This window comes from Hoplias malabaricus, chromosome 12 (genome assembly GCF_029633855.1).
Source record: "Hoplias malabaricus isolate fHopMal1 chromosome 12, fHopMal1.hap1, whole genome shotgun sequence".
Classification (NCBI taxonomy): domain Eukaryota; kingdom Metazoa; phylum Chordata; class Actinopteri; order Characiformes; family Erythrinidae; genus Hoplias; species Hoplias malabaricus.
Window position 1 is genome coordinate 11,346,857 of NC_089811.1, and position 24,949 is coordinate 11,371,805.

General features: G+C 40.7%; 1 protein-coding gene across 1 annotated transcript in view; it reads left to right on the plus strand.

Annotated features, from left to right (window-relative positions):
• Positions 1–19,499, plus strand: part of arhgap15 (Rho GTPase activating protein 15) — a 47,821-nt gene extending 28,322 nt beyond the window's left edge. The window contains exons 13-14 of the mRNA XM_066641152.1: positions 7,763–7,868; positions 18,763–19,499. Coding sequence (XP_066497249.1) covers positions 7,763–7,868; positions 18,763–18,946 — 290 coding nt within the window. The 3' untranslated portion in view covers positions 18,947–19,499. The remainder of the gene's footprint in view (positions 1–7,762; positions 7,869–18,762) is intronic.
• The last annotated feature ends 5,450 nt before the right edge of the window (positions 19,500–24,949 follow it).

A 24,949-nucleotide genomic window follows, 5' to 3' on the forward strand; every position in this document is an offset into this window, starting at 1 on the left:
AATGTACAGATCTGATTGGCTGAGCAGTGTCATGTGTATTATGTACAACACATACGATTGGTTTGTGAGTATCCTGGACCAATAAGCATGTAGGGTAATGGCTAGAAATATTACACCAGTTAAAGTAAACACTTAAATAGTTCTCATGAGTTTATCAGTTATAGGTGCAAGGCTCGGGCACCAGTCTGCCTATTAGTGACCCCTGCTCTATTGGATAGCCTTTTAAATCTACACTTAATCTGGGTCTGAAGAGACCAGTTGTAGCTGAGGCCAGTTTGTCTATTTCTATTGAATTCAAGATAAAAGGACCAGTGAACGATATAGTGTATTTGGATGGGACTAAAATCACTGCATTCCTGAGTTTACCTCACTTCATTGTGTAAAACTAATCCTGACAGAACAAGAACAGGGCTTTGTTACAGTGTCAGTGTTGCTTTGTTCGGCAAGAAGATGCAGGATATAGAGCAGGAACAAGCCTGAGGTAGTGTTATAACTCAATTATAAATATTTGCTTGCACGTGCATGTAGGCTGGAGTACTGTAAAGTGCTTAAGTCCTTTTAATGAGTGGAGGCTCTTGATCACTTACAGATAACGTTTAGTCCACTAATTAATCCAGCACGAGGCTTCTCCTAGCAGGAGGTTTAATGAGCTCAACCTGCAAAACACTGAGCTCTGGGGGAGTCTGGAGACTCTGAAAAGACAAATAACCACTCAGTAATTGGTACCGCAAACATATTGTATGATTATGAGATGTAGATGGTAATGAGAAACATTTACATACTGCACATACAGCACTGTGCGAAAGTCAGAGACTTTATTTCATCTCATTTCCACACAAAGCACACAAGTTTTATAGGCATGAGTGTGTGGAATTGTCCACAGGTGTGAGTGTGTGAGTGACTGAGTGAGCTGCAATAAGCAATTATATTATTTAATTTTTAATAATATTTAAACATAATATAGACTAGGGTTGTGTCATATCTCGTTGCTTATGATAATATCACTATTATATTTAAAATGAATTTAAAAAATCAGTATTGTGATATTAATGATATTCTGACTTGTTTACGTAATGACATCATGCAGTAATGTGTAAAAAAGGCGTACGTTCATTATGCGAGTCATTAGGCACAGCAAAACAAAAATTGCCAAAGCACCCTGAAATATGATATTTTTAAGGCCATATCGCCCACTTTTACTATAGACTTCTGCTTCCATATACACTGTATTCATAATGATGCTAATCATCCTGAACACGTTTCTGGTGATTTTCCCCAAACTGGCAGCTTATGGTCATTCATTAGACTATAGCTATGTTTTGGACTGTGACACTGGCCAAAAAGAATCATCACCACTGGCTAACTCCTGACCATGACTGCCCTTTAAATGGGTGGCATTAGCTAAAGGTCCTTGGACGCACTCTTTGGACAAAGGTTGGTTCAATTAGGAGTGCTGCCCAGTAACACACTGCTATTGGAGCAGGTCATGGCTTTTCCCAATTTGTTTTTTTTCACTGTGTCCAAAATGGCTCCCTGTCCAGTCTTCTCTATATTACTCTCTAGTATTTGGGAAAGTAGGGAATTATTTCAGACACTGTTTTTAGTTGTTTAGTTTGTTGATTTTTCAAAACACCTGTCTGGTTGTTAATTAATTTGTTGTTAATTGGGAAAACACTTTTCTGATGATACTAGTGCACTAGGGGCTGTAAACACACACCCAGGGAGACAGGCAGCCATCCATAGTGCCCAGGCAGCATTTTGGGGTTTGGTGCTCTGCTCAAGGACTCTTCAGCCATGGATGTTCCTGCTGGTCCAATGGATCAAACCAGCAACATTCCAGTACTAAGCCAGGTCCTTTAACCATTAGGCCAAGGCTGCCTCCTGAGGACTGAATGCTACTGTTACTGTGTGGAAAATTAATATCCCATATATATATATATACAACCTGATAGGGTATAATACACACAATTTTTAACTGTTGAGGTTAGGGTTAGGTTAATTATGAATGTTGAGGTTAGGGTTAACATTTAGGGTTAAGGTAGTCCAGAAATTTGAACAACTCTTCTCCAAACTACAAAGACTGCAGACAGGAACAAATTCATGGTGAGGGATTTCCTCAAACACTGGTTTGAATGTCAAGGATAGAATAAAAGCGTGGGGCAACTTAAGAGAAAAATACAGACACCCCTGAAAAACCTCAATGAGGATTGGGGACCCAGGAAGGAATCAAGTGACATCAAGAATCAAGAGTTGTATTTGATTCTTTCCTGGTACCACATGTAAACTATGGCCTGTTGAAAAAGAAAAAAAACTATTCATACATACATAGTGCACCTCACAGATTAAGAAACAAATTCAAGTACACCACTACATTTTGTATTACACATGGTTGAGGAAGATATTGGTGATTCTACCTTAGTGGATTGGTGGTGTAATTGCACAGAGATGCAGACACCAACGCACAGTAATTAACACTCACAATGGCGAAGAGTACTTGTGCAGGCCTACATAAGTGCTGCATCAGGTCATTTTTTTCAACAATGAGAAGCACTTGAATGGATGGGGACGTATTTGCATAATGCATGCTGGATATTGTAGTGAAAGAACAGTGATGGAAAAGGATATTAAATCATAACTTAAAAACTGAGACTACAAAGCTGTGAAGAAGAACATTAAATAACACGACCAATAATATCAAATATTAATTTCATTTAGGCTGGAACGTCCATTCAATTGCTCAGAGAATCAAACAATCAATACCACACTTGCAATAGTGAATAGCTGAAGAAGAGGAATCTCATTATTATGAATTGAATATTATAAAATATTATTGTTACGTTTATTGATTAAGTTGACCTTTTTTTAACTGTTTATTTATTTATTTATTTAACATCAAATTGTAGCTTCCTGTTTTATAATCAAGCAATAAGAATCAAACTCAACAGTGGAGAATAGAAATGGCACCTAAACAGAATTCCTTATGCAAATATGATGCTAATTATTTAATTCTGTGCTTGCACTTGAAAAGCATGGCCAAACCACATTAATAATCCTTAAATACTTAATGCTGATATTAATGCATCTCTGGATGTATTTTAAGATTGTCTGTTATAGATATATATTGCTATACACTGATTTAATTTATTTGATGACATCTGTAAATCTACTGTAATTAATCTTCCTGCATTTGTTAAGGTCCACCACTTGGACTTTGGGTAGTCCTCAGGTAGACAGTTGGCCTGATTCTCCCACATTCTGCGGATGGTCTGGAGAGGAGAGGATGGCAGGAAGCAGCTCTTGGCTCAGGACGGCCTGAATCTATTATTCATATCGCCTGGTGTCTTAGCGACATTGTCCCGCCACCTGTCTCGCGTTTCTTGTTGTTCCCAGTCAAGGCGTACACGCTGACAAATTGAGGTTTTTGTACTGTAGGGTCGACATGCGGAGAAATCTGTGTTCCCAAATCGACTCCCGAGTTCCTACGATTGCACAGAGATAGCAACAAAAACACAGGAGCGTGTGAATACCAAACGGCATCATGACGAATTCATATCAACTGCCAATGTGAGACCAATCTCGCCACTGGTGCTGAATATCATTAAACCATCCTCTTTCCCCATCTACTGTCTCCTGATCCCTATAGGATACTAAGTATGTCACAGTGTATCAATGCTGCTAAAAATCGAACAGAAATGTTCCTTTTCGTGCCTCGACTTCCAGCCTCTAGTCTCTAGAACTGATGTCTTCTACGAAGCCTGCTTAATTTCTCTGGCGTGGCCTCATTGGCATGCAAAGCCAGCATGCAGAAAGAGTTTCAGATGCATAAAAAAAAATGCTTCCAAGTCTCTATATTTCATCAAGGATTCTTTTTTCATGTTTAATAAATTACAGCGGCCCATCCGCTAAAGACTTTGTTATTCATAAAGCAAAGCATTCAATTGGGATGTGTTTAAAATCTTAATCATAACCTGCAGGACTATTTGCAGTGTGCTAATATTTGCCTTGACAGGGGGCTTAAGGAAGTCAGGAGACAAAAGCCTGAAGATGAGCTTGGGCTGCGAAGCGAGCTTTATTTGAATAAAGTAGGTCTCAGTTGTTTGTAATTGGATTAGGTTCGCAGTTTAGAACCGAACGCGTGTCTATTTAGCGAGTCTGCGGCAACCCGCTGAAGATGCCATACCCTCTGCCTAGTTCATGTTAATGATGATGCAGTTTCCATGCATGCACCGAAAGACAGACTGTGGCTAGATTCACTTGAAATAAAAGCAGGTAGAAATTTAGCTTGAAACAATATATAGAAATCCATTCACTGAATTGTAATTCAGGCTGTTCACAATCAAATTTCGCAACACAGCAATAAAAAATTGTATCCTTGTTCCAACTTAATGAAACACAAACTCACACCTGCAGACTTTTCCCCATAATAATCAGCACCAGGGCATTTTGTAGCCCAATGGGAAGCATTGTGAATCAGCACATGCCGATTTAGACAGGCATTTTTAGTCTGTTATATATTAATGACACTGTCCACACCATCTGTCCAGAATGCCGAACGAAGGACCATCTCCAATATGCTCGCCACCAAAGGCAAAGTAATTAATGACAGCAATAATGCCAGCAATAATGACTAGATTAAATATTTTACAGGCCGACTGCCATGCGCTTGTGGCAGCCAAAAAGTGTCATGGGCCACGGCTGATGGTCTAAAGGCAGAACTGTCTGAATGCTTTTATTCAAGAACAAGAATCTGACTTAAGTGTCATTATAATGAGGGAAACAATAACAACAGAATACAGAGGAAGATCTTACTGCACACTGATCTGAAATCTGTCATTCCCACCTCAAATTAAAATAAATAAATAAAATCTGTGCAGGATTATTGTGCAAAAGCTGACTTTTCATATTTTAAAGCCCACCTGTAGAGGTCAGGAGCATTTCTACATCTCTAAATTCAAGTAACCGCATACAGAGTCTTCAAGTACTGATGAAAATAGCTTGGGTGATCTACCAGGTCTTGCGTGGTTGCGGTTACTTTTCAAAACTTAAAAATGAGGGTGCTCCTGTTTTATTTCTGACACTTTCTTAAGTGGAAGATTGACAATTGTGGGGAACTGCAGCTTTCTTATTTATTCACATTCAGAAGCTCGTCATATTTTAAAGTGGAATGGTATGCCTGAGGGGAAAATATGACTGTTGTTTGTATGTAGTTGAAGTTGAACTTGTCTGTTTTTATTCACTGTTTGTACTACCACAGAAACTCATTCATTTGTAGCATTTTCGGTTTGTGTTTACTTTCATGTAGTTAGCGCTCTCTGGAATTTGGCATCCCACCTTAAGTAATGTTAAACAGCAAAAAAAGGCAATATTGCTCACCTATGGAGCAGGAATAGAGCAATATCCTCACCTCTTTTCTTCATTTTCAATGTTTGGGGGTGAGCATAGAGAAAGAAAGCTAAGATAATTGGACAGTTATTTTATTTTTATTATTATTATTATTACCATTTTCTGATGCTTGGGTTTCATAAACACATGAGACTAGATTCCAATACGCAAACAAACTGGATAGTAGCAAATAGTTAGGAAACTTTTTTTTTTCTATTGGAAATATATAAACCAAAAAGCCTCTAAAAACACTTACCCAACACAAACAATGTGGCAAATAGCCAAAACAAAAGCCCTGTATATTCTTTGCATTCACTTAGAAAACATGTATTTTCACTAGATGTGTTTGGTTATATCCCTCTGGATTTGCCTCATCCGAAAAATGCATTATATTGTAACCCATAATTTCCATAATCAAGCATTTGACAGTCCTAATTTGTAGATAAAGACTACAAAACCCAGCCGGTTCGCTGCTGCCACCTATAGCAGCGGGTCAGGGCGGCTCTCCGTGCCCTAGAACATGTTCCCTGTCTGCGCTCAATTGGCAAAGCTGGCATCTGACAGGGGCATCTGTTCACTGCGGCCGTGCCAGCACGGTGAATACACGCAGACATCTGCTCCATTAGTGCCCAGGGGGCATCCTGGGCAGTACAGTAGACCGGACCCATCATCCCTGCCAGCTCCTTTCCATAGCAGAAGTGACAAAGAGCACCAACAAATATCGATGGCCCTCCAATCACTGAAGAATACTTAGTGTGTGCAAAGTTTCAAGGTGTTCAATTTGGAAGATTCACCCACAGTAAAATCTCTGGATTTGATAATGGTAATGGTGAGGTTGGGATCATTTACAGATATTCTGGATGATCCTGGAATCCTGAATGTTGACTGCAGTGTGAGAAAAAAAATGAAAACTGAAGCTCAAAATAACTAAAATACATATCATATATATATATTTTTATGGGACTCCTGACAAAGTTACAGCTTAAAGCTTTCATTTTAAAAAAAGACAGAAATAAAATAAAATCAAAACTAAGCTTCAGATCTGAAACACTCCACAGATTTCCCTGCTTATTCTTCTAAGCAGACACCTAAGAATGATGGGTCTGAAAGGGTGTGTAGATGTTAACAGGTGGACATAGAGAAAAGGAAACAGACAAAATTGATGGACCTCCTGGAAAAAGGGATTCATTTGGTGAGAAATTAATTCCACATCAAAGTAATGGCACATCACTATGAAAATCAAAGTGTACAACCAAAGAAGCCTCTGAAGATGTTTGACCAGTGGACTGTCCCCCCATAGCCCAGAGCTCAGTAATTGTAATTACTCAGTAATACTGATTCTGTTTAGGAATACATAGATCCCGAGAAGCAGAAAGTGCCACCAACTTCTAAGAATGAACTTCAGAGATGTGGAATATCCGCTTGACAGATTTCTTGGGATTGACCTGCTAACTGCTGAGAAGGTTGCACTGATATCATGTCATAATACAGTATTAAAACTGTGAATAGTTCAAGGCCTTTCAAAAGGCAAACAATTCACTACCAATTTTAAAAGACCTTGTGGCCTAAAATAGCTTGAGCTAAACTCGAAAAACATGATGCATATGGCCAACCTGGTCATAAGTGTCCAGATACACACTTACACAACCTCCTCGTCATGGAAAAGCTGTTCTCAAACATCTGCTTGGGGATCATATATCCCCTGATCGAAATGTATGCTGGAGCGATACAAGATATTAAACTGCATACAGTTGTTAATCCAAACACTCAATACACTCTCTGGCTGAGGAACCGGTATCCTGCCTCCTGCCTTTCCCAGTGTGAGTCCCAAATAATTACAACTACAGAATTACTTCCCAAGGTGTGAGAGGAGAGCTAAACACATTCAGGAAGTGTCAAAGGCCGGTGGGTTAGAAGTATTTCATGAGGTCACAGGCCATCTGACATGTCAGACGTAGTGAGGTCAAAAGGGCAACATTTAGGTCTAGTGTTACAAGCGCAATGGCTCTTAAAAGCCATTAACCAACCTCAGCATCTCAGAACAGAGGGCTGTCGAGTGTGCCCACTAAGCCAAATGATAATAGCTTGTCATTTATAGTAAATACTATTACTATTATGAACTGTCAGAACACACTTTTGATTTCAAACTTATTTCAAGCCTATTATTTGGGTGATGGATAATTCTCAACACTGACACGGTGGTGTTAATACTGCTGGTATGAATAGATCAGACCCAGCAGTTGCTGCTAGAGTTTTTAAACCCTATGTCCACACATGGCCTCTTGATTAGACACTGAACCAAGCTTATTTGATAAACCCAAGTGTCAGACAGAGGCTGGAAAGGAGCTGAATAATTCATTGTACTTTTTCTTTTTTGTAGAAATAAAGGAGCAGAAGCAGAAGATCCAGGCACTGAAGAAGCTGGTCCATCAACTCCCTAAACCCAACCACAACACCATGAAACTGCTGTTCCATCATCTGCAGAGGTGTGTCAAAAAATGCCCTTGTTAAAAATTCTCTTAAAGAAACCTCGTGATAGAAGAACCACTTGAAGGACCTTTTAGTAAAGGGTATGAATTTTGGTTTGCATTTCTGTTCCTGGAGATGTACCGCCCTGCACTGTTTCAGTCCTCCTCAGTCCAGCAATTTACAGAGTTGGATTTCTAGGTTAGCCAGATAACTTAATCCTAGAGTTAAAGATTGTTCACATCACTCCTGAGCTTGCTAGATTTAAATTTAAGGTTAATACAGGGTTCTATACTTCTATTCTTCAGGGAACCAAAAGTGATTCTTCTAGTGTATAATTCATCAATTTGCTGAGAGTGGGTCCCTAAATATGCAGTTGAAAATCTTTCAAGCACTTGTACATAATATAAAATTCTCTAAACTCTTAAAAAAGGGTTCTTCCAGATGGTTTTTCAGTAGAGGTAATGGTTCACATGTATGGTTTCATGTAGCAATTTTTTGAAAGTTTGTCTGTGTAGCATCAAAAATGCTTCTACTGTTGTAACAAGCTGGACTTTATAACAATAGAAAACTCTTTGATGTTGTATAGGACCTCTTTCAGAATGGTGCTGTATAGAACCATAAAACCACATTCTCCATCAAGCTGAAGAAAAAAAAAAACATTTGAAGAGCTTTTCTGAGAGTGTACAAAGTTTCAGGGTTCTTACAGGGACCTTTGTTGTGTGGAAGGTCAATAGTGGAAAGTTCCAACTATTGGAAGGTTCTTTGGGGAAGCAAATGTGTGAAAAACTCTTGTTGGGGCATATCTTCAGACCATTCCAGTTCAACAGTTCTCCATGTTCCTATAAGCCATGAAGGTAAATAGGCAGTACTATGTCCAATACTGCTAATAGAGTTAAGAAAGAGATTCCCAGATGTGAACAAATCCGGACAGACTATTCGAACCAATTGCATTTCCCAACGGCTCTGAACCAGAGTGAACTACACATGTTAATCCTGTTACAGATGGAGGTGTAGCAAAAGATGTCTTGCTCAAGCACTCCTCTCATACTGGTGAGGTTAATAGGGAGTGTAACCCTGGTATGTCACATGGAAAGCAGTGGTGGTACTCATGTCACTACTCCCACTTTTACTGTGATAAGCAACCCACTGCAGATGCACCATGCACAAAAGAACTAATGCTAAACTGCACCCAGAGTGTTTTTTTCCCTTCCTGTGACAGTGCTCGAGTCCCTGTCCATGCTAACATAGCTGGCACAGTCGGTTGGCCATATGGCTAGTCTCCATCTCCCAGGAGGGGTGTTCCATCCCACTTTACCCTTCTGCACATTTACCACCCTGCACAGGAGGGCCAGAAGACTCATCTCAGATTGATGAGGGCCCCCTCCATCCGCAGCCCCCCAATGGAACATGCCCTTTGGCTCTAGAGCTAAAGTCTGTTTGCTTGCGTATGCCAGGTCTCCCCAATCACACAGAGATACAGGCTGTAAGTGAATCATGACGGTGTACATGATTTGAAACAGGGAGTGTACGAGGTGACTGACAGGTATTGGTTTGTATGTAGCGTTCTTTGATTGGTAAAGAATCTGTTCCATTAGTGGTCCAATGGTGATCCATCCTTCTGTAACACTATGACAGGTTCACTCTATTCCGCAGCTTTGTATTTAATGTTATATATAAAAACGTATTGCACAGGATGTAGAGCACTGGGCAAAGATCAAAGACCAACCTTTATTCATTTCAATTTCAATCATAACATATTAATTTTTCTGGAAATTTTTCTAGGAAGACTAAATATATAAAATAATCCACCTGTATTCGTCCAGTGTGAGTTCCACAACTCAACACTATGCCACTGCAAGTATATGGAGGTGCTGAAAAAGCCTTACCGAGAAAAAGACCCGGACAATGATCTAGAATTGAACTTGGCTTATGTGGTATAATGGTGGTTGTAAAATGCATTAATAATGGACATTGGTAATGTGTTCATTTTCTTAAATCTTCATTTTACAAACAAAACCACAGAGAAACAAATTTAGAAAAATACACACTTGGCTGAAGTTACACTTGTCTTGCTGAAATAACCCTGAACGTCCCTGGAAAAGACATCACCTTTACTGCAGCATATGTCCCTCTTAAATTCCAGTATACCCCTTAGTATCATGCCATGGGCATTGATGCTCCCCACATCTGGGGGATGACAGATGTTGGATTTTGATCCTTGTGGTGAAGAATGGTTCCTTATAGTCAGTAATATACAACTTTAATTTTTAAAGGAAAAACTATACTATGATTTTGCCCCATCCTAAATTTTGTAGTGTGTTGTAGATGTTAAATTTTATATTCTTCATTTTACAAAATTACAAAATACACACATGTTGATCAGTGTAAACATTGGAAATCTTTTCTATGTGTTCAAGGTCAGTGAAGTAAATGTTCAAAAGCATTAACAAATCAAACATCCTTGCTTCTATTGCATTGTCTCAACATGTCAGGCAATGAGCTATTTACATTTTTGGTTGTTTTCTGATGGCGGGGAATGAATAACTAGTGAATGATAGTTTGGGCTAGAGGTTAAATAAATGAAGGGTGGTCTTAGGACGTCTGCAAAGATGAATATTAATGTGCATATTAGAGATTAATCATCAAATGACAGAAATGACAACAGACATGTTCTGTAATCAAATACAGCACTTCCAAATACTTCATGGACTAATGATAAGTGGAATAAGCTCATTAGGAATGGACATTGCACAATTTACATTCCAGTTCCCTCCGGTCATACGCGAGCACACGCTAAAAGCATTAGCATCAACTCTTTGAATGGCGACCTTAGATAATCCACTGAACTCTTATTTCTCTGACTGAGAGCCTGTTACAGTGGAGCTTGTGGTGACACTGAAAATCCCTGTAGTGCCACCAAGTCTGTCCCAGTTCTTTTAGCAGCTGGAGAGAGGGGAGAGCCCTGGACTTTATGAGGCCACACCCACTGCGACTGATGTGGTGGAGTTTATACTTCACTCTCACTTCTGGAGTTGTGTTCTGCTCCTAGGATTGAGGATTGTTTTCGCATGAGTAACCTTCAGGAATGTGTGGTCAATCAAGGACTGGGTAGTTTGCTTTTCAATGCTATTTGAGATGGACAAATCTAATGTCTCAGTGTTTTGAAGATTCTGAATGATAAGCACTCTTCGCTTTTAAAGGATGGTTCTGCAAGGGTTCTTTATTACAGGCAATGGTTCTTTTAAGATTCAGGAGTGCTGTATAGAACCATTAGCATGTTTGTATATTTGGTGTTTTATAGTAATAATATCAGCTTGTTGCTGGAGCATTTACTGACCTATTGATTGCGAGACTATCCAAATATGGAATTTATGGCATGGCTCTTGTGCCACGTCTGCAGACAAGAGAGCTGAACCAAAGCACAGTCTGGCTAAAGTCATTGTCATTTCCTGTGGGTTTGTGGATCTTTGCTTCAAATATTATTGCAAAGGCGAGTATTGGGAAGATATGTATGTATGCGTTTGTCAGACTGTATGCGTTTGTCAGGCTGTCTTAGAGCATATTCTCCCGACTTGTGACCATATTCAAAATCTTCTAAAATATAGCTCTATTAGCCTGGTGCTATCTTAAAAAACATGGCTTTGGTTCGCTGCTCACGATTGTATTCATACTCCGCTAAATTAATCAGACAGCCCCAGTATTGAGAATTATTTGGAAAGAGGATGAAGCTGTTATTATTATTTATTTATTAAATATATTTATTTATTTATTTATTTATTGCTAGCTGAATGATACCATTCAACCTAAAATTCCCAAAAAGTTGGTTGGAACTTGATTTAAGTAAGCTTTTACACTGGAATAATAAATAATTGTAATATTTTGGATCAGAAAAACCTTTTCAGTCTTAGAAACATCTAGAACATCTGAATTTTTACATAAAAAATAACCAAAGAAAAAACGGACACTACAAAATATGCAGGTGTTTTGAACCTGTCCAAATCCTGCTAATTACTTTAAAATGAATTGCCGTCCCATATGTAAATCGCTAAATGTAAAACCGCTGAAATAATCACTTTACTAACTTCGTAATCATAAAATTGTGATGTTTTCCTTTTTTTTTTCTTCATTCATTAGCTCTGCTCTACATTTACTGCACCACAAATATCACAGAATAAAAAAAAGTAAAGAAAGACATTGATATGAAGCACTATAGCTTATTTTGGACACTATGCAGGACACAGATGCAAATCTGGACCTCATGAGCTTATGCTGACCATGCGTAATGCCCAGTGCTGGCTAATGGGCTCTCCCATCACTGGGATATGGAGTACTGGAGCTGTGTTCTCTGGAGTGGAGCATCATCCTATAGCTTTGGGCTGAGATGCAGTGGTGGGTGAGTTGAGTCAGTTACTGCAGAGAAGGGATGATTCCCTGCAAATACCCTTCAGAAGAAACCCTGCACGAGTTGGTGTCCACAAACTGGACCCGGATGAAGGAAGTGTTGGTCAATGTGTCACCATTCCAAGCATAACTCTCAGTACAGTCAATACAAATTAGCTTTAAATGCTACAATGGTTTGGCAGCGGCTGCAAAACAAACATAGAAAGCATCAGCCTGCAAAGTCTACAAAGTATGGCACTCTAATTAAAACAAATTATTATAGTTTTCAATCATTTCCTTAGGGTGTGCTCCAAAGGTTCTCAGGTTAAGGCCGTGGTCCTGGAACCAAGGAACTAGTAGAATGCTTCTTTCCACACTCCATGTTTCTAGACACTTGACCTAAAGTGCTTCTGAAGTCAAGGGAATGAACAGGTAGTTTGTCCCCCTTAAGGCAGTCATTGCCTCTACTCTAGTAGAAAGCCCTCATACCGGAGTTTGGATCATTGCTGTGAGAATCTGATTGCCTTCAGCCACAAAAATGTTAGCAAGGTCAGAAAATGCAGCTCCTCTTTGGCACTGTCTACGGGTCAGTGCTTCTCTATGGAGCTGAACATCTGTGTCAACGTCTGTCAGTAGAAATCAATTTGAAATAGTGTGACACATTCGACCAAAAATAAAATTAAATGCTAACAACTTCCTGCTACACTTCACTGAAAGCCACATTAGCCTTCAGTGAGAAGTATCACTTTAACAGAACAGGTACGCTGAAGCTAAGAAAAGAACCCTCTCAGCCACGCCTGGCTTGTGGGCCACATTTTCTTCTTGGCTCGAGCTCTGTGAAGTCGGCTCTTTGTTGTGGGCGGACGGTATGCCCGTGTGGAACCAATGTTCCTTTTTTCCTCCGTCCCGTAGGGGCCTGTGTTCAATAAAGCAGTTGTGTACTCGCATTGTGATGATGTGGTCAAGGCAACGGGCTTTCTCAAGCCTACACTCGCTCAGCCGTGCTATTTACGTCTCTTTTTGTGGGTGTTTTTGTCACCACCGCTCATATTTCCCATTTGCCACAAGCGATTTAAAAGATGCTAGGTTTTGGCTTTTTTTTTATTTTCGCCGGTAATTCAAGGTTCCCCTCAGCGCCGGAGTGGAAAAGAAACCTGGAGCGACCTCTGCGGCGAGGGCTCGCTGATCAGGAAAGGCCAAAATAAAAACCTTCCCCTCTCATCTGCGTCTGGCCTCGCAAACGGACACGGGACAATGCCAGCTGAAGGGACACACCACAGCGTATGATAATGAAGTCCGTAAAAGATACAACCACAATTAAAGGGCACCTATAGTGGATCCAGACGTTCAATGGCACACACAGTTTGGATATTTCTAACAGAAATGAGGTGCCAGTTGAATTAGATGACCACACCCACATGTAAATCACCCCAGCAATGGAACTGCATCCTCTGGAGGGACGGGGCAGTAGAGCAGAGGTTGTCATAACCTGAGTCTTGCACAGCTGTTAGGAGTCCCTGTTATTTATACAAAGCTCCAAAAGTGGATTTGCTTATATCTTATTCATTCAGAAACATGTTGGACTTGTACTTAATGTCTGCCAAGTGAGCGTTTACTACTGTAAGGCAAGGTATTGGGTGATATCTATATATTTCTATGCATTATAGTTCCTTTAAAGGCAATATGTTCACCCCCTGTACCACAAGGGAACACAGTTCTGAACATCCCTGTTCAAAATGGCCAGTTTCTGCGCCTGTTCCTTTAAATGATAATGAGCCACTTGCTGTTCACTCCGACCCCGAGCACACAGCAGTGAGGAGCGAGGAGCAGAAGCTCTGGTTTTTAGCCATTTTCACTCAGCTTTCTTTCTTCTCCGTTCTCGTTTTCTCCAGTTTTATTCAGTGCTCTTATTCCTCCGTGCTCCTTGTGTCTGTTTTGGTCCATTTAACTCTGACATTGTGCGCTCACATGAACATGGATCCAGTGCTGTGATTGGTGAAACTCAGGGCAATTCAAACGGCTAACCCTGACAGCAGAAAAGGAGCAAAATCAGAATGACTTGTTTTAACCCATGCTTTCAGACAAACAAGGTGGCCTTGTTTCACAGTGTGTGGGTTGGTGGGCTCCAAATACACATATATGGCCCCTTTAAGACCAAGCCATAACAAACAGCTACCATTACCACTGGCACATAAACGAAGACGCAAAAGCAGACGTCTCTGAAGACGGACAGTGCCCACCGCTGTGACACTGTCTGGTATTTTCTCTGCTGAGGATGTGTTCTAATAACATGAAGAGAATGACACAGTTTAAAGCTTAGAGCAATGCCTCTTCCCCGCGCCCCATCCCACCTCCATTTATTATTCGCCCCATCCTTAAGGACCAAACGAGGCTGACCCAATTAGTGCATAGCCTCCTCAGTGAGGGAGGGGGAAGGGAGAAGGAAGCCAGGGCATTGTGAAGCTATCTCCCCCATTTCATGTCAGAGCTCACTCGCAAACGAGATGCTAATTAATAACCATTGGCATCTTGAGTCGTGCACGTCGGATTATGTGCGGGATATCAATGATTCCTCCCATCCGTCCAAGCGTGGAGCGGTCACCTCCGGTCAGAACGGCCACCGGCAGACCCTCGGACTGACTCCGACACCAGAGTTTACTCTCAGGGCTCACAGTGGATGGATATGGTCTAATGAGGGTTTCGCTGCAAACACACACACACACACACACACACACACACACAGCTGTACTGCATCTTGTCTACGGAGTATAAAATAGATTGCACACAGTCGTGCCATATGTTTTGGCATTCAAGGCTCCAGGCTAACCTTTTCAGAACCACCATAGAACTGAAAAATTATTAATAATAATAATAATAACACACACACACATATATTCATACATATATATACATATAGACCCAGGTTACTTTTTGTGGTTAAACCTTACTTAATCATTAGTAATGAAAGAAAGTTTTATCGTATACAACACTGTCGTCCCGAAACAGCTTTTGTCTTATCCTGTGTGCTATTTTCATTGGCCCTGGGATGACAGGACAGCATTAGTCTGGAGCTCTGACATCTCTCCAACTCCAACAATTACAACTGACCATTGAAAAATTCTTTATAACTTTATAAAGAAAATCATAAACTCTACCATCTTGAATATTAATGGCCAGATATGCTCACAAATGAAAACAGGCCTTTCAAATGGACAGCAAATGATGAACCCAGCAAGCTCGCCCATATTGACTTTAGTGGTCATCCAATAATAATGTAATTTAAGCTTCGGAGGTTAACTACACTTATTTGATTACAAAATCGTGTTTAGGATCACAGTACTAAAGCCATTGCATGATGAAATAATTAGTAAAAGAACACTGGCGGATTCTGAGGAGTGGGAGCCGGGGGGGTGAGATTTATATTTTAACGATTGTGGGGAAAAAAATCACTTCGGAAATGAAGTCGCTCTCTCTTTAAGATCATTAGCGAGCCATTAGCAGTGGCAGCGGAGATTCCTTACATCACAGCATGCTAATTAGGTTCCAGGACGAGTGTCTGACTGGCGGTGATGTACAGGGGAAACCAAATGGCCGAGGTTAATTATACACATTAAGATGGGAGTTATTGGAAGTGCTTGGGTCGCCCTTAAAGTCAGTCACTCAGATTAAAGGGGTCTCGATAGACAATGCTGTATTGTATTGTGTACCATTGTTATTCCTCTCTCTTCAGCTTCATTTAGAATTGAATATTAGTGCTTTAACATTTGACACTCTACTTTATATCTGTGATGTCTCTTAGACAACAATGGGATCAGAATGAAGGACAAAGGAGATTTTGCTTTAACACTTTCTGAATCTGCAGATATAAAGATTTGTAAACATATTAATAAGACATTGTAAGGCATAGGTAAAACTTAATAATGTCTGGTCAAACTACACTTACATACTCTATACCTTCAAATGTCTCATGCCTTTAACTTGAGTGAAATCCCATTTTGCTGGGATGGCTTTCCACAAGGTTTAGGAATGTGTATATGGGAATTTTAGCCCATTTGTCCAGAAGCTCATGTGTGAGGTCAGACAATAATATTTGAAGAGAAGGCCAGGCTCGCAGTCTCTGCTCTAATTCATCCAAAAGGTGTTCTATCGAGTTGAGGTCAGTCAAGTTCTTCCACAGCAAAATTGCTCGTTCATGCCTTTATGGGCTTTGCTTTGTGCACTGGTGCACAGTCATGTTGGAACAGCAAGGGGTCATTCCCAAACAAATCCCCACAAAGTTGGGAGCATGAAATTGTATAAATTCTCTTAGTATGTTGAAGCATTAAGAGCTCCTTTCACTGGAAATAAGGGGCCAAGCCCAATTCCTGAATAACCACACTCCACCAAACTTTACACTTGACCTGGCTCACTTTGTGGCCGAGTTGCTGTCGTTCCCAATCGCGTTGACATTGTTATAATACCACTGACAGTTGAATGTGTTATATATTTAATAGTGAGGAAATTTCAAGAATGGGCTTGTGAAACATTCTTTCACAAATGTTGTAGAAGTATTCTGCATGCTTGGTTTCATACACCTATGGCCATGGGAGCGATGGCGTTTATTGTATAGCATATGCATGTTTTCCCATATATAGAGCCCATGTGATCAGAAAATCAGCTTTAAATGTTTTGGCCCTCCCTTTGTATCAGAAATGTCTGAATTCTTCCCTTTTCTTTTATGAAATGTTTAAAGAATAGATTAATAAAGAAAATCCTGATGAACTTCCATTCAATTAAGAAACAAGATTTTTAAAAAGGTTATGCACAATATGCATGGATGCATAGTTTATAAATAAGGATTGGTGCAGTATAATGTAGTAATGGGGTTTGAAAAAAAATCCTATACCCTGTCTATCTAGTAAACTGCAGTGAGGGGCGTTTCTATAAAACAAGGACAACCCTAACAGGAACACCCCTCTCTGTTTTTCACTGACTCACAGTAAGACAGAAACACATGCTTCTCTATTTTATTGGCTCACAGAGAGACAGGAACACCCACTACACAAACGCTCTGGCTGTGTCCCAAACCACACACTTCTTTACTTCACACACACTGTCAGAAAATAAGGTTGTGTACTGGTACAGTGTTGTTCTCTAAAGGCATAGACAGCATAAATGTCCCCTCAAAGGTCCAACAGTGGTTTGTGTGTACCTTGAAGATCTACTACATTCTCTTCTCCTGAACGAAAGTTAAACATCTTCATTCACTGCAACAGAACAGTAGTTAATAGAAAATAAACAAAAAGTCTGGAGCTAAAATGGGATTTATGATATCCATTCAACTTCAAATTCAAATAAATTTTGGTGCACACAGGTTCCCAACTTAAAGGAACTAAGATGCATACCTGAAGATCCCACCACAGTGACAGATTTTCAGTGTACTACACTAATGAATACTCTTCTAATGTTGGAAATGTCTGATATATCTATGAGCATCTTTGAAGAGATTAAGATTTCTTCTAGGACTTTCTTTTTGTAATAATTAGGTTTGTGGAACAGAACATACTCCTTGGTTTGGGAGCAGATTCTCAAAAGCCATTGTTTTGCCCCCTATTGAGGACATGTGGACTTCTATTAATGTAAAAAAAACACTTGACCTAAACATTTGCACACGGCTTCATCCCGCAATAGTGCAATAGGATTGCTCAGTAAAAGACAGAACTGTTATTGGTTTCTCCACTCATTTGCTAATGTGCTATATATCCTGCCATAAAAAGTGCCCGAGGACGCCTGTTACGGCGAGGACTGGAGCTCTGGTTGTTTTCTTGGAGGCATCTAAGGGGGCTTTTAGCAGGATCTCTGCGAGCTGAGGTTTGGCCAGGGAGGGGAGACAATCAATAGCAAGGGTATTGAAGGACTCTTAGGAGGAGCCAGAATGGAGCCCTGAGGCTGTGTTATGGGTTTGAGGCCTGGAAGGAGAGCGAGGGATTGTGGTATAGGGCAGGGGGCCAAGTTGTCAATGGGCTCATGACTAAGAGCTCTGAGGTGGGACGCAGTTTTAACATTTCAGCAGGGGGGGAGATGTTTCTTTGCCTGGGTGAAGTTGTGAAAGGTACTGATTTAAAAGCGTAACAGGCCTGTTTAGCACTCCAGTGCGATCCTGAATAGCTCATGTGTTTACGCAACAAGAGTGATGTGTTGGTGACTTGGTGTAAGCCATTGTTTTTATCCAGTTGTGTCCAAAAGTTTCAACACCACTTGTCAAACGACATGCTTTTCATCTGTGTTTGAACTGGACTTTAATTAAGTACAAATTCGGATGCAAGATGACATCCTGGTAAGGGTCAGAAAACCTGTACAGGAGAGGTGCTTTATATTAATATGCAAAGTGTATGAACAATGTATGTAACTACAAAACACTATTTTGTATTAATTATATTATTGTTCTATTCATATTAAGGTGTAAATACATTGTTATTACAGATCCAATAAAAAATGTTAGCTCTAGAGCTACAGTTGTTCACCCTCTATTCTTCTCTCTTCTCTTCACAGAGTTTTAACCAAATCAAGACAAAACCTGATGTCCAGCCAAGGGGTCAGCATTGTGTTTGGACCCACGCTCCTGTGGCCGGAGCTGGATGGCGGGAACATGGCCGTGAACATGGTATACCAGAACCAAATCGTTGAGTTCATGCTCATCGAATGTGTGGAGATCTTCGGACCCGAGGGCAAGTAAGGAGCGCTTTAAAAATAACACGGACGCCGGCACGGAAAGTTTCAAGGCGGAGGAGGAGACGGAGGACAAAGATAGAAAGGAACTGGCAGGACTTTGCTCCACAAGTGAATTCAAAGCCTGTGACTGAAATGCACTTTTGTATTGTATTTCTCTCCGATTTGACCACAGGAAATGTCAAGTTTAGGCTTCCACTGGACATACCATTGACCACTGTAACATGCTTCCAAATAATCACCATGTACAAAAAAGTACATGCACGCAAATGTGTTCACGTTAGTCTAAGGACTAGTTTAAACACGGATTGTATATAATATATAATCTCTTTTGAAAGGTATATAACTGAATGAGATGTTCTGGAGATGCTGCACATAAGGTGACCATCCCCAATGCCAAGGTGGTATAAATCCACCAACTTTTTTAATACCTCTGAGTGAGAATGTGTCCAGGATTGTTATCAAAATCTGCTTTTCCAATATGTCATCACTGACTGGACATTGTATGGAACAGCAAACAGCTTATCAACTTGGTGTACTCTTGTAAATAAAGTTAATAAAGATACTGTGAAAGGTTTGGCCCATTACATCATAAGTGGGTGGGGCTTCTTTACACAGATGTAGATCCCACTTCAAGAAGCTGAAGGAGTAGCCGGCAGAGAGTGCTGTGAACCCACTGTGGCACTAGAGGAACCCGAACAGATCGTGGGGTCTACACTGGGCTTTCTGGGGCTTTGCGTGGGCCAAGCTGTCCATATTTTGCATAAGATGTCCCTGTCTGTGCCACACCCGCCACACCTGCTTGAGCTCCGCCCCCTAACATACCTGTTTCAAGCACTCAGAGAAGGCAGGGCCCTGCTCAAACTGAGGGTCTACATTCACTTCAAGCCTGTCCTAACTCTTGCGTAGTATTAAAAATGACAGTTCTCATTTTATTCAAATCACAACTTATTATCGTAAAACGACAAAAGAGAATGTTTGAATTTCCAATTACAATTACATGCTATTTTAACACATTAATTAGACGTACAAAAAAGCCATTTAAACTTATTTGTCCCTGCTCTTCCTCATAGTCAGTGCCCTACTTCATTGCCTCCTTCTTTTATTTTTTTGTTTTGTTTTGATCCGGCTGCCGTCCGGATCGCTGAGCCTCGGCGCTGCCATCACATCGGTTTCTAATCAAACTACCAAAGTGCTCTCCAATTCCCTAACAGCAGTGTCTTTTTATTTGCTCTCCGCAGGCCAACGCTGAGCCGGTCTGCGTGGAATGTGTTTTTTTATTCCGTCCCAGAGATAAGAGAGAGTCTGTAATTACACGGAGAGCCATCCCTTCTCGTTGCTCGCGCTCTAAATCAGACGCCCCGCGTTCTGGCAAATGGCGACAAGTAAGGATGAAGGGGGACGGAGGAGAAGGGGGAAAAAAAGCGGGAGAGTGACACAAACCAGATATGTGGGTTTGCAAGGCTCTGAAAAAGCCATGATGGAAATATAGGGGAGAAATTAGCTGGAGCTTGTAGTGACCTTGTTGGCAGCGGCATCTCTCTCTCTCTCTCTCTCTCTCTCTCTCTCTCTCTCTCTCTTTCTCTCTCTGTGTTTTTAAGGCGGCCCAATGAAACCTACTCTGCTACACTTCCCTCAGCGCTAAGCTCCTGAAAGGAAAGAAAGGCAAGGTCAGATTTTTCTTCACAGCTAAGAAAAACAGTCGTTTCTTGGTTTGGTTCTGACAAGAACGTGAAGAACATGGACAAGAACTAAAGCACCATAAGTCGAGTTCTGCGCTCTGGGGCGGTCAGTCCACTGTTCTGAGAACACCATCGGATTTGTTTCAATCATTTGTGTCTATTTCCTTCTTCCAGTAAGAGATTCTTGACCTATCCACGTCCTTTCAGACCCACATTATTCAGTAAACTTCATAGTGGAAGCATGGACACAAACACCCGTGGACGCTTGGAGGGTTCCATTAAGGTTTTAGCGTTCCACTGTTTGTAATTTAAATGTTTTTGTAATGTATTCCTCATTTACTTAGAAGTGTCTCCCTAAATATCAAAAGTGTGGTGGCCATTTTGACAGAAACTAAAATAAATGAAGAGCTGTCTCAGCGGTTGTTAACACACTTGCACTTCATTCTCAGAGATCTCACAGAACCAAAGGTATTAGCTCCGTCGTGTTTCACACAGCCTCGGGCTATATGTTAATACTGAAACAACAGCTCTAAGACATTATGGTGCCCCTGCTGTTCCCATATGTACTTCACAAGATCTTCTTGAGTGCCGAGCACGGAGAATATTAATCTTCACATTCTCGCGTGTTATTCTGGCGTCGATCCTGGCCTTGGATATCGTATTCTGCATGTGCTAACCAAAGACTTTTCCCCCTCGCTTCTGAAATGTTTTGAATATGTGGGGTACGTTTAAATAAGACGTTTGGAGTGTTAGGGTTTTATTTTCTCTAGAGCAAATACATAAATTACAAATAATGGCCCACTTATATATATTATTTTCTTTTTCTCTCTAACGCTTTATGGACAGCCGGGTCTGAAGGTGAATTTATACATATTTTACTAAAAGACTACTCCCAGCAAGGGCTTAGGGTTTTAAGGGTTAAATGTATGTTGCAGGAGAATGTGTGTTTGTGCATTTGTATCTTTGAAAAGAAAGAGGTCAGCTATAAACTTCCAATTCCACCTTAAACGATGAAGTAATAGATTCTGCTGGCTGAGAATATTTAAGGTGGAACTGGAAGTTTCCAACAAAAACAGCTTCACATCCCACAAGAGTGAGGAGAGGGTGATCAATATATGAATGTTGAACCCATGAAGGAGCATGATGCGTGTTCAGCAGATCCTCTGATATCACTGCAGACTGGCAGAGCTGCCGACAGGGCACGGCTAAGAGCCTGGGAACGAAGTTCTGCTCTTTTTATCTGTGCTCCGATGACATCTAAATTCATAGAGTGAGATTTTAAACCACTACAGCTTGAAAACAAGGGGTAGGGATTACAAATAGAATACATGTGAATGGGCCTTTATTTAAGGAATATAATCACAGTGATGAGACCCTCGGCATAAGACAAACAGAGACTGGCACACTGAGGGAAAAACAGGACTGCATATAGTTTGCTCATTACAAAAAACAAAACAAAACAAAAAAAAGAGTTTGTGGCCTCTATTCTCTGGAATGTGGCGTGATGGAAAGTCAGCTACATGTGAGTGAGCATCTTCTACGCATCTCTTTGGCTTCCATGGCCAAATGCAATACTCATGCTGAGAATGCGAAACACGAACCATAGGAAAGGAGCATCGCGGCGACATCCTCTCCCTTGTGGCTGAAGGGTAGGAATACGTCATAAATCTTGCGCCGGGGGAGAGCGACAACAAAAGCGGGATCAGATCTCGGGGTGCTCTGAAAGTGGTGTGAAAGACCCTGTTGACGCCATGCGGTCGATGGGCTGGGTGCTCCGAGCGCCAGCGCGAGACTGCGGCCTTCGTGTTTTCCCAACCGGGGCCAAGACGTTCCACGTCTAATGATTTCATGTAATAACTGGAGACCACTGCGCCTTGGAGAACCCCCACCCTGCACCTCTCTCTCTTCTCACACACACACAAGAAAAAAAAAAAAAACACACACACACACTTTTGTTTTCCTTTCCCATCCCATCTTGGCAGTGCTTCATGGAAATGAGTGTCTTTGTAGGCCCCCAAAAAAGAGCACTAAACGAAAAAAAGACCACCACCCCCATCCCCAAAGAAAAAAAAAAAAAAGTAAATGAAAGCATAACAATACAGTGTCCCTGTGAAGCGCCTGCCATGTTCTAACCACCGGGCCCCATTAAAAAAGAGACCGTGCTCCAAGAGAACATGGCAGCATATTGATAGCATATGACTGTGTCACACAAGGACAGCTCTCTCTCTCTCTCTCTCTCTCCATCTTGTTTTTACATCAGGAACACTGGCACCAATGAGTGACTCAAGCCAGCAACCTCAGGATTGACCACCTCCAACAGCTCAAGCTGAAGTATAATTCATTAACCTCAAAACCCTGTATCTCCAAAACAGAAACTTCATAAGACAAGGATGCCAGCGAATTACTGAAGTCACGTTGTCAGTCTGTGGACTGCGCCATGTCCATATATGGAGTTATCAACCTGGTGTCATTCACTCTTAAACATGAAGCTGCTACAAAGCGTTCTTTGAGCAATGCCATAGTGTTGCGCTCAAGGAATCTTTTGTGGCAACTTTATTTTTAATGTGTTAATAATACGTTTAATAATTATAATAATTATAATAAGTTTAATAATACGTAAAGATGATACTAAAAGACCATAGCTCTTAAATCATTGTCATTTGTATGTTGACGACACATTGTTTCATTATAAAATAATTATAAATTATGTTCAGTAAGGGAGCGCCCATCCAATGGGGGCGCTGTTGCCTTATATACTCTCAGAGACTCTGTTATATACTCAAAGAAGGGCTACAAAAACAGCAGAGTTCTCTGTTGGTTTCCACACACTACGTCAGAGGGGGGTTAGGGTTAGTGTTAGGAATGGGGATAGGGTTAGGTTTAGGTTAGTCTCAGCCACAGACGCTCCACTCACAAGTTGACGGAGTCTGATACACTCTGTGTGTTAAGTTGACTTCACTGTCAAGATTCTGCCAGTTGAATTCTGATTGGCTAAATGCCTCCTTCTACACGTCAGGCCAAACTGCAGTAGTAGGTGTTTCTTGGCAATGTTAAGTGGCGAAAAGCCAGAGTCTGGCAATACAAGGCTGTGTTTGGGTTAATAGATATTTTAGAGGGAGATAAAAAAATAATACATTTTTCTTTTTTTTTCTTGTGTCATGTGTAGAATGTAAATATTGTTCCTGTCTTTTGTCATTTTATGAAAACTGGTGCATGGTTTTAAAGATGACTTTTCATTTTCAGTTATTCAACAAAAATAACTGAAATATTAAGTAGTTAGAAAATGGCAAATGAGAAAAATGTATTCATCACTGCATTCGTCACTGTTCCATCAACTAAAAAAGCACTGCAGAAGCATTTGCATTTGTTCTGTCTTTGGGGATAGTATTGCATCTGAATTCACATGTGAGTTTAGGTTTACATGATTTAAAGATGGTGATTGCGATCATAAATATACATATTAATACAACACCTTTTGGAAATTTCGAAAAATTTGACGACAATTTGAATGTGTGTGTCGCCCTGCAAAGGACTAGCGCCCCCTCCAGGGTGTGTCCCCACCTTGTGCCCAGTGACTCCAGGTAGGCTCTGGACCCACCGCAACCCTGAACCGGATAAGCGCTAACAATGAATGAATGAATGAATGAATGAATTGCAATTGTAATTTTTTATACTATACAACAGTTACCATGATATGACTGAAGTGCGGGAGAATGTTTTACAATCAAATGTTAAACAAAAACACTTATTTGTACACACAATAAACACTGCAGCCAGTAACAGCTTTCATGCACAATGTTAGCAAGCATTGCAAAACCTGATAAACTGGGATTGCTTTTCTTAGTTGGTCACAATTACAAATCCCATAACAATAACCTTAAAATATGAATGTAACAACACACAAGCTAACACTACTGTGCCTTGAACTGACACTGTAGATGTGGAAAAAGTATGCACACAGTTGCAAAGCTAGTATTCCTGGGCAATGGTTCCTCATCCTCAGGGCAATATGCTAGCCAAGGCTAAGACGCCAACTAACTGCAAATTTGCTAACTGAACTACAACATACAACACTTTGCAACAACACATCGCAATTCTTCCGTCTCGGCAGAGCAACGCAAACTCCAAATGAGTGACCTCTGCTTTACAGGAGTTTTAAAATGCTGTTTTGATTCGACATAGACGACATGCACATGAGCTCTGTGGCATGTTGTTGAGGTCCTGTCGACACACAATCAACCCCACTCTCTAGTCTCCTGTTTCACTTAATGCTGTGTTGAACGCTTCAACTGCGTCGCCAGAAACAGCCAGACATCAGATCAGACAGG